At 44.0% G+C, this 13,094-nt stretch overlaps 1 protein-coding gene across 1 annotated transcript in view; it reads right to left on the bottom strand.

The window, feature by feature from the left end:
* Positions 1-1,746: 1,746 nt before the first annotated feature.
* The window catches only part of otud7a (OTU deubiquitinase 7A), a 37,956-nt gene continuing 26,608 nt past the window's right edge, over positions 1,747-13,094 (bottom strand). The window contains exons 9-13 of the mRNA XM_042410564.1: positions 11,939-12,066; positions 11,701-11,850; positions 6,043-6,157; positions 5,326-5,410; positions 1,747-4,950 (exon numbers count right to left, since the gene is read on the bottom strand). Coding sequence (XP_042266498.1) covers positions 3,385-4,950; positions 5,326-5,410; positions 6,043-6,157; positions 11,701-11,850; positions 11,939-12,066 — 2,044 coding nt within the window. The 3' untranslated portion in view covers positions 1,747-3,384. The remainder of the gene's footprint in view (positions 4,951-5,325; positions 5,411-6,042; positions 6,158-11,700; positions 11,851-11,938; positions 12,067-13,094) is intronic.

Raw genomic sequence — 13,094 nt, forward strand, 5'->3', positions numbered from 1 at the left:
AGATACTTCACATGAATGCACTTGCAGATTTTCACTGCGTGGCATCAATCCTCTTGCCAATGTAGGAGAGCCTCTGGAGGAATAAGTTGCAGTTCTCTGGAATCGCTGCCCTACTTAGTTCACTCCTAAGAATCTCAACTCTGTAACCTCAGACCAATTTTGGTGGGAATTTTCCCCTCATTCTATTTTCTTTGACTCATTCAAAAGTCAACCAAGGATTAATTACCTCTTTCCATTCATGCTGAGTCTTATAAATAACCAAAGTGTTGCATTCTAAAAATTATGATAGTCTTTTAAAGGAGAAAGTCACCAATTTCACATATGAAGATCTATTAAGTCATCATTGGGTGTGTTACTCAGCTGGGGCTGAAGTCTCAAAGTGCGGTCATTACGTTTGTGTTCCATGAAGTTTCCCTGCCCTGGCTTTGAAAAGGGTGTGATGGCTAATAAATAAATATTAATCATAGGGATCACAAACTTAGAGTAAGAGTGACACTACAGTTTAGTCTGGTAGTGTGCTAATGTTCTAAAAATGGTGATGAAAAACACTAGAAAAATAAGTTCTCCATTTCCAAATACAATGCAGCAGTGTTTCTGTTAGCCAACTGAGCACATCTACCTGGTGAAAATTGAACAAAGGTGAACTCTGACCTGCAAAACCACCAGAGCCAGCTGACATCACACCGAAACCAGTCTCTTGTATTGAAACGGGGTTCAATACAAGAGACTGGGAAAAGGATCGAATATTTGTTTGACAGAGGCCGCACATTAAGAAATACACCCTGGTGATATCACCGGGGTTATCTCGGCATGCTAGCACTGTGACATTTTAGATGAATCCTACTGACTTTGCAATCCTCTGCCTTTCGCTTTAGCGCCACCATGAGGTTGACATTTGTGACTTTGAGTGAAATGTCTTGATGACAATTACTTTATGTCAAAATACTAGCAAAACTAATGACAATCCCATCATTCACAGCTGTATTTTGTGATGTTAGCATGCTAATATGCTAAACTAAGATGGTGACTGTGATAAACATTACACATGATTAACATCAGTATGTTAATGTTGTCATTTTTAGTATTTAGCTTAGTACAGCTTTCCAGTGCTGGGTGGCTATAGACTCTTAGTCTTGTCTACAGAAAGCATTAAATTGAGGGATGTGGAGTTTTAAAGAGCAGAAAGGGTCCAAACGAGAGACACTATCAAGTTACATTATGGTAATTGTAGGATCCGATGTTTTTGGTGCTTGATCAATACTAGCAACTTTAAGATATCTATTCTGCCTCTTCTGCATTGATTTTGACCATTCTTTGTTTAAATGTCTCTCGCAAGTACCCCTACATTATGGAAGTGCAATACTAAATTTCCTGGAGCACCCCTTTAAGGATGATGGGATAGTTATAAGCATTGATTACAACTGCCAGCAAAAAGTGAGACCGTTCAAATGTCAGTGTTCAGTGTCTTGATTAGCTCTGGTACACGAATAGAGTAATTTCAACCCATTATTGTCTGCTTTTAGGCCCTGCTAGAAAACAGAAAAGAAGATTAATGCGAACAGCAATAAACATACTGAATGCGGATAAAGAAAGAAGTTATAGTAAGACCTAAACAATATGATCTCCCTGGTTTCTTGTAAAATAACTTAGTATTAACAAAAAAAATCCTCCGTCTAAAAATGTAATCTATAATCTCTGGATTTTTCATGATTACACCTCCTTGAAGAAAAACAAAAATGACACAGACACATCATGTTTGTAACAATAAACTATTTTTTTTTTCATATTTACATCTGTACCTAATGTGCAAATTAATAATTTAAAGTAGTGTAAAACTCTTAAAGGAATACAAAATCATATCTTACAGTCCTAACATGGTGAGAGTCCATGAACTGGTCACATAGAAACAAAGAGGAGCAACACTGCAGTGTGTACAGGAGAGAGACAGAAGCGAACCGCAGTGGACATCCTTGGCCAGGACACACTTAGTTAAGGACAGCATGGTACATTATCCAAGCATCACCAGAACAAACGGCAACACAAACACTGCGTCTTTTACAGTAGTCATGTCGAATGAGCAGAAAGCACTTGGAGGCCCGGGGTTTTACAAACCCACTGATTGGTTAAAGCACTGATGATCACAAAGGCTTGAGGTGCTCTTAGCAGCAGGTGCTTCTTTTAAACGGCCTCTAAATATGGAAGAAGAACAGACAATCTCACACTGGACCGGTGACACATCTATACTGCAGGTCACCACATAGTGCTAATAGCATGATTGCACATTGTGTTGTGTGTATAAGGGGGGAAGAGACACGTAATCACACTTCAGACAAATACGCATCGGCCTGCTCTCACTACCCACAATTCTTCTCATCTAAGACATTTACCAATTAGAGTAGTTGACAGGCGACTCAGAAAAACACACCATAAACACTGCATATTTGAGAAGCAATTCATCATATGCACATTGTTCAGTGTTTGGCACGAAAAACATTTTTGAAAATTTGAATTGTAATTTTTTTTTTTTTCTTTTCTTTAAAGAAGCCAGTTTGGCAGTGCTTGTGGTCGTTAGGAGATCGACTACGGGCAGAAATGTTAAATGATTTCTTACACAATATCTTGAGTCCAATTCAGACACAGCAAACCCTTTGCACCGTGTTAAGAACAAAGGTACACTTAACAAATGAGATAGTTTTACATTTCATCCTAATCCAACATTACAATCTATAATGCTTATACATTTTAATTCCTGTAGTTCAAATTTGCTTACAAAAGCACACCGTGACAATCCTTTACAATTTACAAGACACAGTTAACCTACAGTAACTATATTATTGGTGCATAGACAAAATTGGGAGAGGGTGTAGCAAAAATCACCAATTTATTGCTTTAAAGTCTAATATTAATCTCCCGTTAAATTTTTTTCTTGATTGCAAAACAACTACAAATTTTCCACAGAGATTTTGAAGAACCAAGCAGAGGTATTGCATTCAAACTGATTAAAAGAGCTAAAATGATCTCTCCTGATGAAATTCAAATCTTTTGTACTTTGAAAAATAAAGAACTTTCCCTCACATAAAGTTACATCACAGAGAGATGACTTTTACTCTAAAACAAGTAAAAGACTAAATTCAATGAGACAGAAAAAGAAAACAAAAAAAGCACAATGTCTGGCCAAAGCTGCTCACTGTTTCAAGTTCTGCTTCCCCCATCATAAAGTAATAATCTTTACTAACAAGGGAAGGGTGACAGGAATACAAGAGCATTCTTCAACAAAATAAGAAAATGTTTGCCATCATGTTGTTCTAAATTCAGAGTGCAGATGGTGTCGTTCCCTCAGTCTCCTGTGGCCTTGCTGACAAGTGGCTGAAGTGGCGGTGATGGCTATGCAGGCCTCTGCACTTTGCTCTCCCTCTCCCTGCGTTTCAGCTCCTCTCTGTAGCAGTAGGAGCAGTAGTTGTCTGTCTCTGGCCTACCGTAGAAGGAGCAGTTCTCCCTCTTGCAGCGGCGCTGCTGAAAGCAGTACAAAGGGCTTCCAGAGCTCCGCCCTTTGGTTTTGTCTTGGTTGAGCCAGGTGTGAGACGAGTTGTCCTCATCAGCAAACTCCAGGCAGTCCTGAATGTCTCCCGCATCGAATCCATTGGTGTAGGTGTGGGACTTGTGTTCGCCAGGCATGTTGTAGGACAGGGTCTCTATGGTGTTAACAGTGCGCACCCCTGACAAGCGAGCAGGGCTGTAACTCTGGGAGGAGAGTGTGCGGTTCTGCTGGGGGTAGGTGGCACATGTCTTTAGGGTGCCCACCACTGGCTTATAGGGGTCATCCTGGAAGATGGAGGATTGCATGTTGACATCTTGTAAGTGAATCACGCTGTGCCTCTGGATGGGCGGTGTATGGCTGTAGTGGGCAGACACAGGAACAGGCCCAGGTCTCTTAGCACCAATACTGGGGGAGGAGTAAGGCGCAGGGGCTGGGGCTGGGTGGGAGACATGGTGGGAGACTGGTGGGGTGAGAGGAGGGACTGGGACAGACACAAGGGGGGCTGCAGGGGTGGGACTGTTCCTGCCCTGCATCTTGAGACCCAGCGGGGGCTGTGAGTTGTGGTTGTAGGTGTGGGTGTGGTGGGGCAGGACGGGAGAGCAGCTCTCCGGAGGCGAGCTGTCCGATCTCTCCCTCTGGAAGACACTCTCATGCTCAGGCTTCTTTGTGGTCACCTCATTAGTGGCGGGGGGCTTCTTCTCTGCCTCTTTCCTCTTCTGTTCCTGCTCCTGGCTGAAGCGCTCCTGGGCGTTGGTCAGGTAGTAGCTGATCATCTCCTCATGGAACTGGTGTCGATGGCTGGTGAGGAGGAGGCCTGCGAAAATGAACTTGCGCTCCCCCTGCATGGCAGCCCGCAGGATGTTGAGGCTGAGCTTGACATCCGTGCTGTATTTCCAGTTTTCCAGGGTCTTGTCCCCTGAGACTCTCCCTGCACTGTCCTGTCTCTCCGTGGGGGAGGAGCTGGAGGGTCTGTCTCTATCTGTAGGGGAGGGGCTAGTGGCCTTCTCAGAGGAGGTGGAGCTAGCAGACTGGCCTGAGTCGTCCTTGCTTCCCTTGGATGTCTTAGACTCCTTCTTCTTTGCTTTTTCCCCTCCATTCTCCCCATTACGACCTGAGCCAGAGTTGGATTTGTTCATTTTGCCGTGCACGAGGCCACCCAGACCTCCCATGTTCTTCTTCAGTTTGATTCCCAGGGTTTTGCTGAAGCTACCTAGTTTGTTGGCTACAGAATCAGCCCGGCTCTTGTCTTTGTCTTTGCGCTGCTTGTCTTTGTCCTTTTCCTTGCTGGGCTTGCCGGTGTTCACGTTGGAGTTGCTGCCGACAGACTCGCGGTCAGAGTCCATGGACTCAGCTAGAGACTGGACATCCTCACCTGCAGAGGCTGTGGGAGACTCTGGCTGAGCCAGGGGAGCCTGAAAAGAGACAAACATACAAACACAAACAGTAATGAAGACAGAACAGTGAATAAGCAATATCTCTTTCATAATGCTTTGGTTGAAGGGACAATTCAAAAATGTATATCTAGTTGATCAGTGGAGAGCTTTAAAAGATTTCCAATGTATTTCAGGCAAATTCACGAAAAAAACTCAAATAGAACTTTGTTACCTGTTTTTTTTTTTGTATGATTCATAATCAGTACATACATGGATGTCTGAGATTACAGTATTCTGACAGTAAATAAAAGTGATTGATTGGACTCTGTGGTTTCAAGAACATCTGGAGTGGAGCCTCTCCAAAGCTAAATTAACCATGACAAACAAGAGACACATGTGCCAAAAAAAACATACCCTTGTTTCAGATGGAATTCGGATCCATGTTACATTCATGTAGTTGTGCAGCAGGTTGAGTTTGGCCTCCAGAGACAAGATGAGACTGCGAGAGAACATGTCTATGTTTAACCACTGGTAAACATGAAACAGAGTTGACATTTGACAAATGTTTTTTCCCCTCAAGACATATTATATGACTGAATCCAGAAACAATTATATTATTTAGACAGTTGAAAATATACAGAAACCTGCTCCATTTCAGCATATGTATAGAAGAACCCCTACTTAAACTATACATATAATGAATAAAGGGTAAAATAAGGAGGTGGGGTAAAGACGCAGTTTGAGCATCTTTTCTCTGTATATCTGCATTGTTCATACTGCAGCTTGTTCAAGGATAAGCTAACCCTCTGACTGGCAGGAATGTGAAACAGAAACCCTTACATAAACTCTTTCCTAAACTCAGGGAGGGTGTTGCTGCTTTAGTGAGGCCATGGATGACTGACGTGACTCACAATTTGTTCTCTCTCTGCTCACTCTTTGAAGCGACCTGAGCCTGGAGCCCATAGTCAGGGTTAAATCCCCCATATACAGCCTTGTGGGTAGACTAACAGATCTGCCTTGGCTTGCAGCTTTTACTTTCTCACTCTTCGTGGGGTTGCTTTGGTAGTCAGCGCCTTTGTGTTCTTTGTTGATAAGCATCAACACATCTGTGATGTACTATACAGGACTTACTTGGCTAGCTTGGTGTTATCATTGTCATCCCTCCCCCACTCCCAGTCCCTGCCAGGGTCCACGGCAAAATGGAGCGCCAGCAGCTTGTGCTCCGAGTCGGTCAGAGGGATAACAGCTGGAAGAGATGAGATTATCAGAGGGTTAGTTTAGTCTAGCTTTACAACCCGGAGACCACAATACACGCCATGCATTCTTACAAGGCCATCGTGGTGTCAGAGCTAAAGTGACACTCAAATGACACACTAGAATAATGCCACGTTAATTATCCCAGATGCCTGTCAGTGTGGGGTAAAGTATACTGTGGGTGTATTCTATCTGCCATCCACGGAGTGGGTGATTGTCATTCTTACTGACTCATCCAGACAGTGAAGGGACTCAGTTGCCTGTGACTCTTAAAAGCTTTAACATGGTTGCTTCTCTTGTAACACAAAGCTGGTCCTGTCCTGGTCCCAGTTCTCTAGTCCAGTGTAACTAGTCTTTCTACCATTTCCATGAGGAAGAAAAAGGAAAGGAAGGAAAGATCTGATTTATTACAACTTAAACTGTAGTTGTTGAGCAGCTTTTTGATAGTATCTATGCTACTAAATGCTACTAAACAGCTACTAAATTGACCTTGTGGTGAGATTGTTTTGTCAGCTGTTTCCAAGGTCAGGAGTGAACTCAGCTTGGGTTTTATTTACATAGTTGTGGCGATCATTTATTTTGTTTATGATAACGCTGCACTTACAGAGTAATTTCTGGGCGACAGGGCGACATTGCTACTATTTAGAGAGAAACCCCTAAGTGACCACATTTGAAATGTTGGCAATAATGCCTCATTTCACAGGAAAACGGCGGCAAGCATGTTTGATCAAAGTTGAACTAGGTCAGTCTGTAAATTGCGAGGGATGTTTACAACGGACGGTTTGGGTCATTTCTGTTTTGTCCTCCAATTAAGTCTGGCTAAACTGGGACTTTGTTTTAACCCCTACAATTTATGATTGTTATGACAGTTTGCGTTCCTCCCCTTAGTTCCCATATCTCAGCAGTTAGTGAGTACAATGTTATTATTACCAATATAAATAACAACCAAAACTACGGAAATAGGATCTAAGTACTATCCTTTAACCAGTACTAGAAGAAATGGTTGTCTGAACTTGTTTTTACAAGGAGCTGAGTACTTCTACAGCTGATCGGGTCTGTACATGATGATTCGGTTTAGTAATAGAGTGCAATCAGACACAGAAGTGCAGGATAAAAGCAGGAGTGCTGAAATAATTTCATTCATCTTCCTCTGATATGATCAGCTTTTTACAAGCAGGAAGAGGTTTTCAACACTAATCACTGGACATAGAACATAAAACAGACACCCACCCGGGCTTCCTCTCGTGGGAGGCGTGCTTACAGTATGTGCACAGTGCGGCCGTGTACGTGCATGGCTGCCTTTCAAAACAGGAGTGTGTGGAGGACTAGCTAAACCCCACTGGCCCACATGACAGCTCTCCTCAGGCTACCTAGTGTGGGGGGCTGTTGTCCACATGACAGCAGAGAGAGACAGGCTGTTCAAGCCGAGGACATTCCAGCCTTCACTGTCAGCCCCAGATGGAAGATACAGTCTCCTCCTTGCCTCATCAATTCTTCCACCGCCAATAGGCTGCTCCGCTCTGCAGGCTTCACAGAGCCACAGACACTAGCAGCAACGGCCCCTCCTGTGTTCCTGATGAAACTGCAGGTCAAATCCTCACTCTTTCCCTCTTGAGTGTCTTCTTGAGTACCTCTGCGTATGTGTGAAGTGCACGATTAAATTAGCCAAGTGTCAAAATACTGGTGATACATGCATTGTGATGATGTCTCTCGCTCTTGGAACAGAATTAGTGCAACCACACCCGCACTTGCACATTTAACACTGATAACATAACCACTTATGCGTATCTGATACCACTAGTCGCTAAGCAAACAAATTCCATCAGCCTGGTAAATATATCATTAATAGTATGCTGACAAACTAGGCTTGTCCAGAAATTTGTCCAGAGATGTCAAGGTTGTCTTTGCGTCATACCTGCAAATTACAATGCGTTTTACACCATCTATCTAAAAAAAGAAAAAAAAAAAAAAAAGCATGACTAATGCCTGTAGCACAGTCTGGCCACAGTGTCAAACAGTAATGAGAGCAGTTGCATGGCAGCACTGAAAATTGAGAGAAGAAAAGAGGTTTCCTTAAAGAGAGGTCTTGCCTAGAACAGTCTTGCCCAGAAAAATCCAGTCATACACACACACACACACACACACACACACACACACACACACACACACACACACACACACAGACAGAAGACAGTGAACCGGCTCCCACTCAGTTCCCACTCGGGTCATTCAGCAGGCAGCGGAGGTTTGTGAGGTGGCGTCCTGGCTCCCACGATGCAGCTGTCCTCCTTTCTCGCCATTCCAAAGTGCTGTGTGTGCTGTTGTTCCCGCTTGGGCTCAGGCCAGGTTCAGAGATTCAACACTGCCAATTGAGCTCTGGGGGACTAAAGTGTGCTGTAATGTATTTACTATCCCTGTTGGCAGCCTTGTTTTGCTGTCCTTGAATGACCGATTCCCATAGCTTATGCGTGGATGACATCATAGCTCTCCATGGAATGCGAGCTGTGTACTCAGCAACGAAGCTGCTAGCCTGCCTCGCCTTGCTCCGTTTGCAACTTTGATTTTGGGGGGGGGGGGATGCAACATTTTGACAAAAAGGGGGAGGAAACTTGGGTGTAACTTGTGAGGAAACAGCTGTTGGAAATGAGGTAGATAACCTCTCTCAGCATTATATCACAGGGTTTGACGGGTCATGAATATATTTGCCTTGTCTGTTTTTTGTTTGTGCACAATAAGCACCTCAAGTATACCATGCCTTTTGTCACGAGAGCAGAATGAGAATGGATTCTCTCCCCTCCTTTACTCCCTTCAGAGAACAAAGTCACCCATTACAAGCTTTTATTCACAGCAGTTACACTGAGCCAATGTTTCCTCTGTTTTGCGATTCAAGAACAATTTGTACTGTCTGGAAAATGAACAAATTTGAATTCCTGACTTTGGTCACTCTGCACAGCTGCAGATTTAAAGGGCCCAATTCACCAGAGTAAACAGCAGTCATGCATATAAACAAGCTGGAGCTTTTTGCCACAGAATTTAACGCCGGAACCATGGTGGTAATTACAAGAGCATCACATTTGAAGTAACTCATAAAACCACAACAAATAACGTTCTAATTCTTATTGCCATATTGATTTAATTATGCTGACTGGCTGGTGAGTAATACACAGGGTGTCTTTAATAGATAGAGAAATGAAAACCAGCCAGAGCTGGATGGTTACACCACACTGTTATGTAGGTGGTCTTTGTGTAAAAGACGACCATTTACTTCATTCAAATAGGTGTTAGAGGGTTGATGATGGGATGCCAAAGAAAACCTGGAAGTGTTTTGGTATTGGGACCAGAGCTTGAAATAGCTCCAGAGTTTTCCAGAGGGCTAGTTCCCCTCATACGTTGTTTAACCACAGGAGCACAAACAAGCTGATAAAAGACATGGCCAGCGGCGTCTACTGAGGAGCCAGTCATTATCACACAGCAGGTGAGGAGCAGCGGGTTGATAGAAAACATACCTGTGTGGACAGGGCTCTGAGGTCACCTGACTACCTTACTCAGAAAAAAAAACACTTGACTGCTCTTTTGGGATGTGCTGAGGAAAAAAAAACTGAAATAAAAGAAATCTTGATACCTTGCAATAACCCCTGACTTGGGTCACCCATCCACCATCAATATAGCCCCAGCAGCCGTGCAAGCAGGCCATAAAAGGGGCAGTAGCGTGATGTGTCAGTGTGATTTAGAGTCAGGTTACTGGGAGGGACTCTGCTATAATCTTCCATACAGAGGGCTGAAGAAAGAGCCAGTATTCTAGCCCAGCCTCTGGCACCTGAACACACACAGGGCCAACGGCCCCGCCGATGCTCTTCACTGTGCTGGGGGAAACCGAGAGCAACCCTCCACCTGAGACGTCCACACAGTGGCCTGACTGTCAGGAGAGAGGGTTGGTTTGTCGGGGGCCCCAGCAGCCCGGGACCCTGCCCATATGTGGTGATGTGGTGAGGGCTTAGGGGCCGGCTGGGGCTACTCTGCCCTAATTGGCAGTGGAAGATTAGATCTGCCTGTCTGTCTGGCATCTGTTCAGAGATACGAGCTAGTTTGGCAACATTGTTTCTGAAAATACAGAAATGATAAGGAAATGCAAAACCCAGGTTCTAAAATAGCATGCAAAAACATATAAATATATTTCTTTCATCCATGAAAATAATGAAAAACATAGGCAGAGCAGCACAGATTTGTATCATTGCTGTGCAATATGATTCATCACATGACACACAAATGAACTTAGCTAAGTGTGCAAGTGTTTTCATAACATCCTGGAGAGAGACTGCAGACAAAACGCGCTCTGATCCTATCACAGGACACAGTGTACCAGAATGAAAAAGTACAGTCATCCAGTGGTGTTATGATCCAGCTACAGCGGGTTCTTTGGACTTATGCACCATCTGGTGGACAAAAAGAGAATCCCGTCTACCACACTCGAACACCCAAAGAAAAGTGGAGTGCAGAATAGTTAGGGGCTGTGGAGAAGGCTGCATTTGATGAGCTGCTGGTATTAAAGGGAAAGCCTTCAGGGCAGGGATGGCAGGTTAGTAATCATGCCTGTCTGCTAGTCTTCAGTGGTCGTATCCTGACTTAATAACTAGGTTGGTGTTTATAGGCCGAGAATAGGGCCTTCCAGAACAAGAAGAGCACAAGAGAAAGAGAAAGAGAAGGAGGAAGACAGATAGAGGAAGAAAGAAACAGTTTGCGTAAATGTGTCTGTATGTGAGAGCGAGAAAGAGTCAGAGAGACAGATTTGGCCGGCTGCCCACGCAAATGACAAACGAGTTCCACCCACTGAGTCAGATACAGAAGAGTGCCGTGACTACTAAGACTGGTTGTCAAGGAGATCCACTCCATGTGAGGATTACTCTGACCTCAAGAATAAGCAAAGCATCCGGAGTGGGAACACTGGCATCTGAGTGGGCAAAACAGGACAAAAAAAAAAAAGAAGAAAAAACAGAAAATCAACAGTCACTTGCCACAACATAACCCAATCCATGTGCTCCACAAAGCACCATATCACAAATTCCTGTGAAAGAGGCAAAACAGACACGCCTACTGTAACAAACCAAATTCAACCAACAGTGACTTCAAAGAGAGAAACTGTGGAAATGCAGTACACTAACTTAACGGTTTAAATTATTTGGCCGATGCTCAATAAGTCAGGAGAAGGAGCCACTGTCCACTTTCTCTCTACGCTGGCCACTCCCTGGTTCCTGCTGCCAACTGGCCTGTTTTAATAATGGATCACAGGTAATTAGACTGCTGTCTCATACATTATTCATCTCTAACAGGACAGGCAGACCACTCGCCCTCACTCTGCAATCTACCCACTAAAGTTGAAAGCAAAGTCTGTCTAATTATTGCACATTACAGCAGGTGACACTTTGGATTTCTAAGAGAAGGTCAATATAAAAAGGTCCATATCCCAGATCTCAACCTGCAGAAGTCACCCAGTTTTTCTATCGGGTCACTCCTGGGTGTTTTGTGATGATTGCATACCTTGCTCTCGCTGCTGGTCTCTCTGCTCCATGGACACCAGCGCGGAGAAGTGAGCCTGATCGTAGGCCAAGACCAGAGGGGAGCAGTGGCAGCGGCTCGGAGGCACCTCCAGAGGAAGATAGAGCCCTCCAAATGGGATGGGAGCAAACGCTGGAAATCACAGAGAACACCGACTTTAGCGTCAGTCCTTTTGCTTATCTTATTGCATTGTAGAAGATGGAGGCAAGATGGAGTCTACCTTCTCCTCCTGAGTCTCTGAGCATCGTGTCGGCCACCACTACAATCGGCCTGCGTAACACGTGGGCCAGCACAAACACATGGAACTCCTCCAGACTCTCATAGACCGGATCCTCTGAGTTATCCACCCTGCACAAAAAAAAAAAAACACATAACACTGAGGGATCATAAGATACTATAACAATTTCCTGAATTGATACTGACTGATACAAGCACATTCTCGGTCAGAATAGTAAATACATATGCTAATCATGTGCCTGCGTAATCTAATCTGATCCACTTGGATCCATTTTGCCCTCTGGCTAAGTTTAACAGACTGGGCAACAATGTACAAAGATCCATCTCTTACTACATGTGTTTGAAGGAAAGAGAGAGTGAGAGAGAAAGAGGGAGGGAAAAGAAAAAAAAGCAGGGGCAGAGCTCTCAGGCATGCAACCACCAGGGAACCAGAGGATGTGCAACAATTAAGTTGTCAGCCACACAAACATCCACGCCGCCAAATTCACTCTAATAAAGAGCCTCTTAATATGTGAATCCCACTGATCCTATTTAGGGGCTCATCTCACACTAGGACCATCAAACATCCCTAACCTGATTACTGTATTACAGTCAAACTCAATGAGAGGTTAAAACCACCAGAGTAAATGAGTAAATTATGTTGTTTAATGGGTTATTTGAAGTGATAGAGGGCTTCATGCTGGACGAGTCAGAGCCGAGAATACAGTGAATTCATGTAAAAAGACAACACAAGAGACTCAAAAACCTGCTTCGGTGACATTTCACTTAATTAAACTATATCTCTTCCTGTTCATCATGTTGTTTTTCAGATCAGTCGGCACACCTGGTGTGTGTGTATGAGAAAATATGTATGTTTATTTCAGTGAAAATGGAAACAAGAGAGAAACCACACAACATTGTTGTGCGTAGAAAAAGGAAACCAGAGTTAGTTTCCAACCTGCTTCTGTACCCTGAGATAAACCCACTCGTACAGTTGTTTATGCAGGGGGGGGGGGGGGGGTGTTGCACGAATCACATCACCTGCTACAGCTAAAAGTAACCCACAACTCAGGGGAGGCTGTTGCAGCCAAAATGATTAATACTGAGGGCAGCCAGTAGATGGCACAGTATCACATGTGAGCTTCAGTTATGTTATTACA

Source organism: Thunnus maccoyii, chromosome 5 (genome assembly GCF_910596095.1).
Source record: "Thunnus maccoyii chromosome 5, fThuMac1.1, whole genome shotgun sequence".
Classification (NCBI taxonomy): Eukaryota; Metazoa; Chordata; class Actinopteri; order Scombriformes; family Scombridae; genus Thunnus; species Thunnus maccoyii.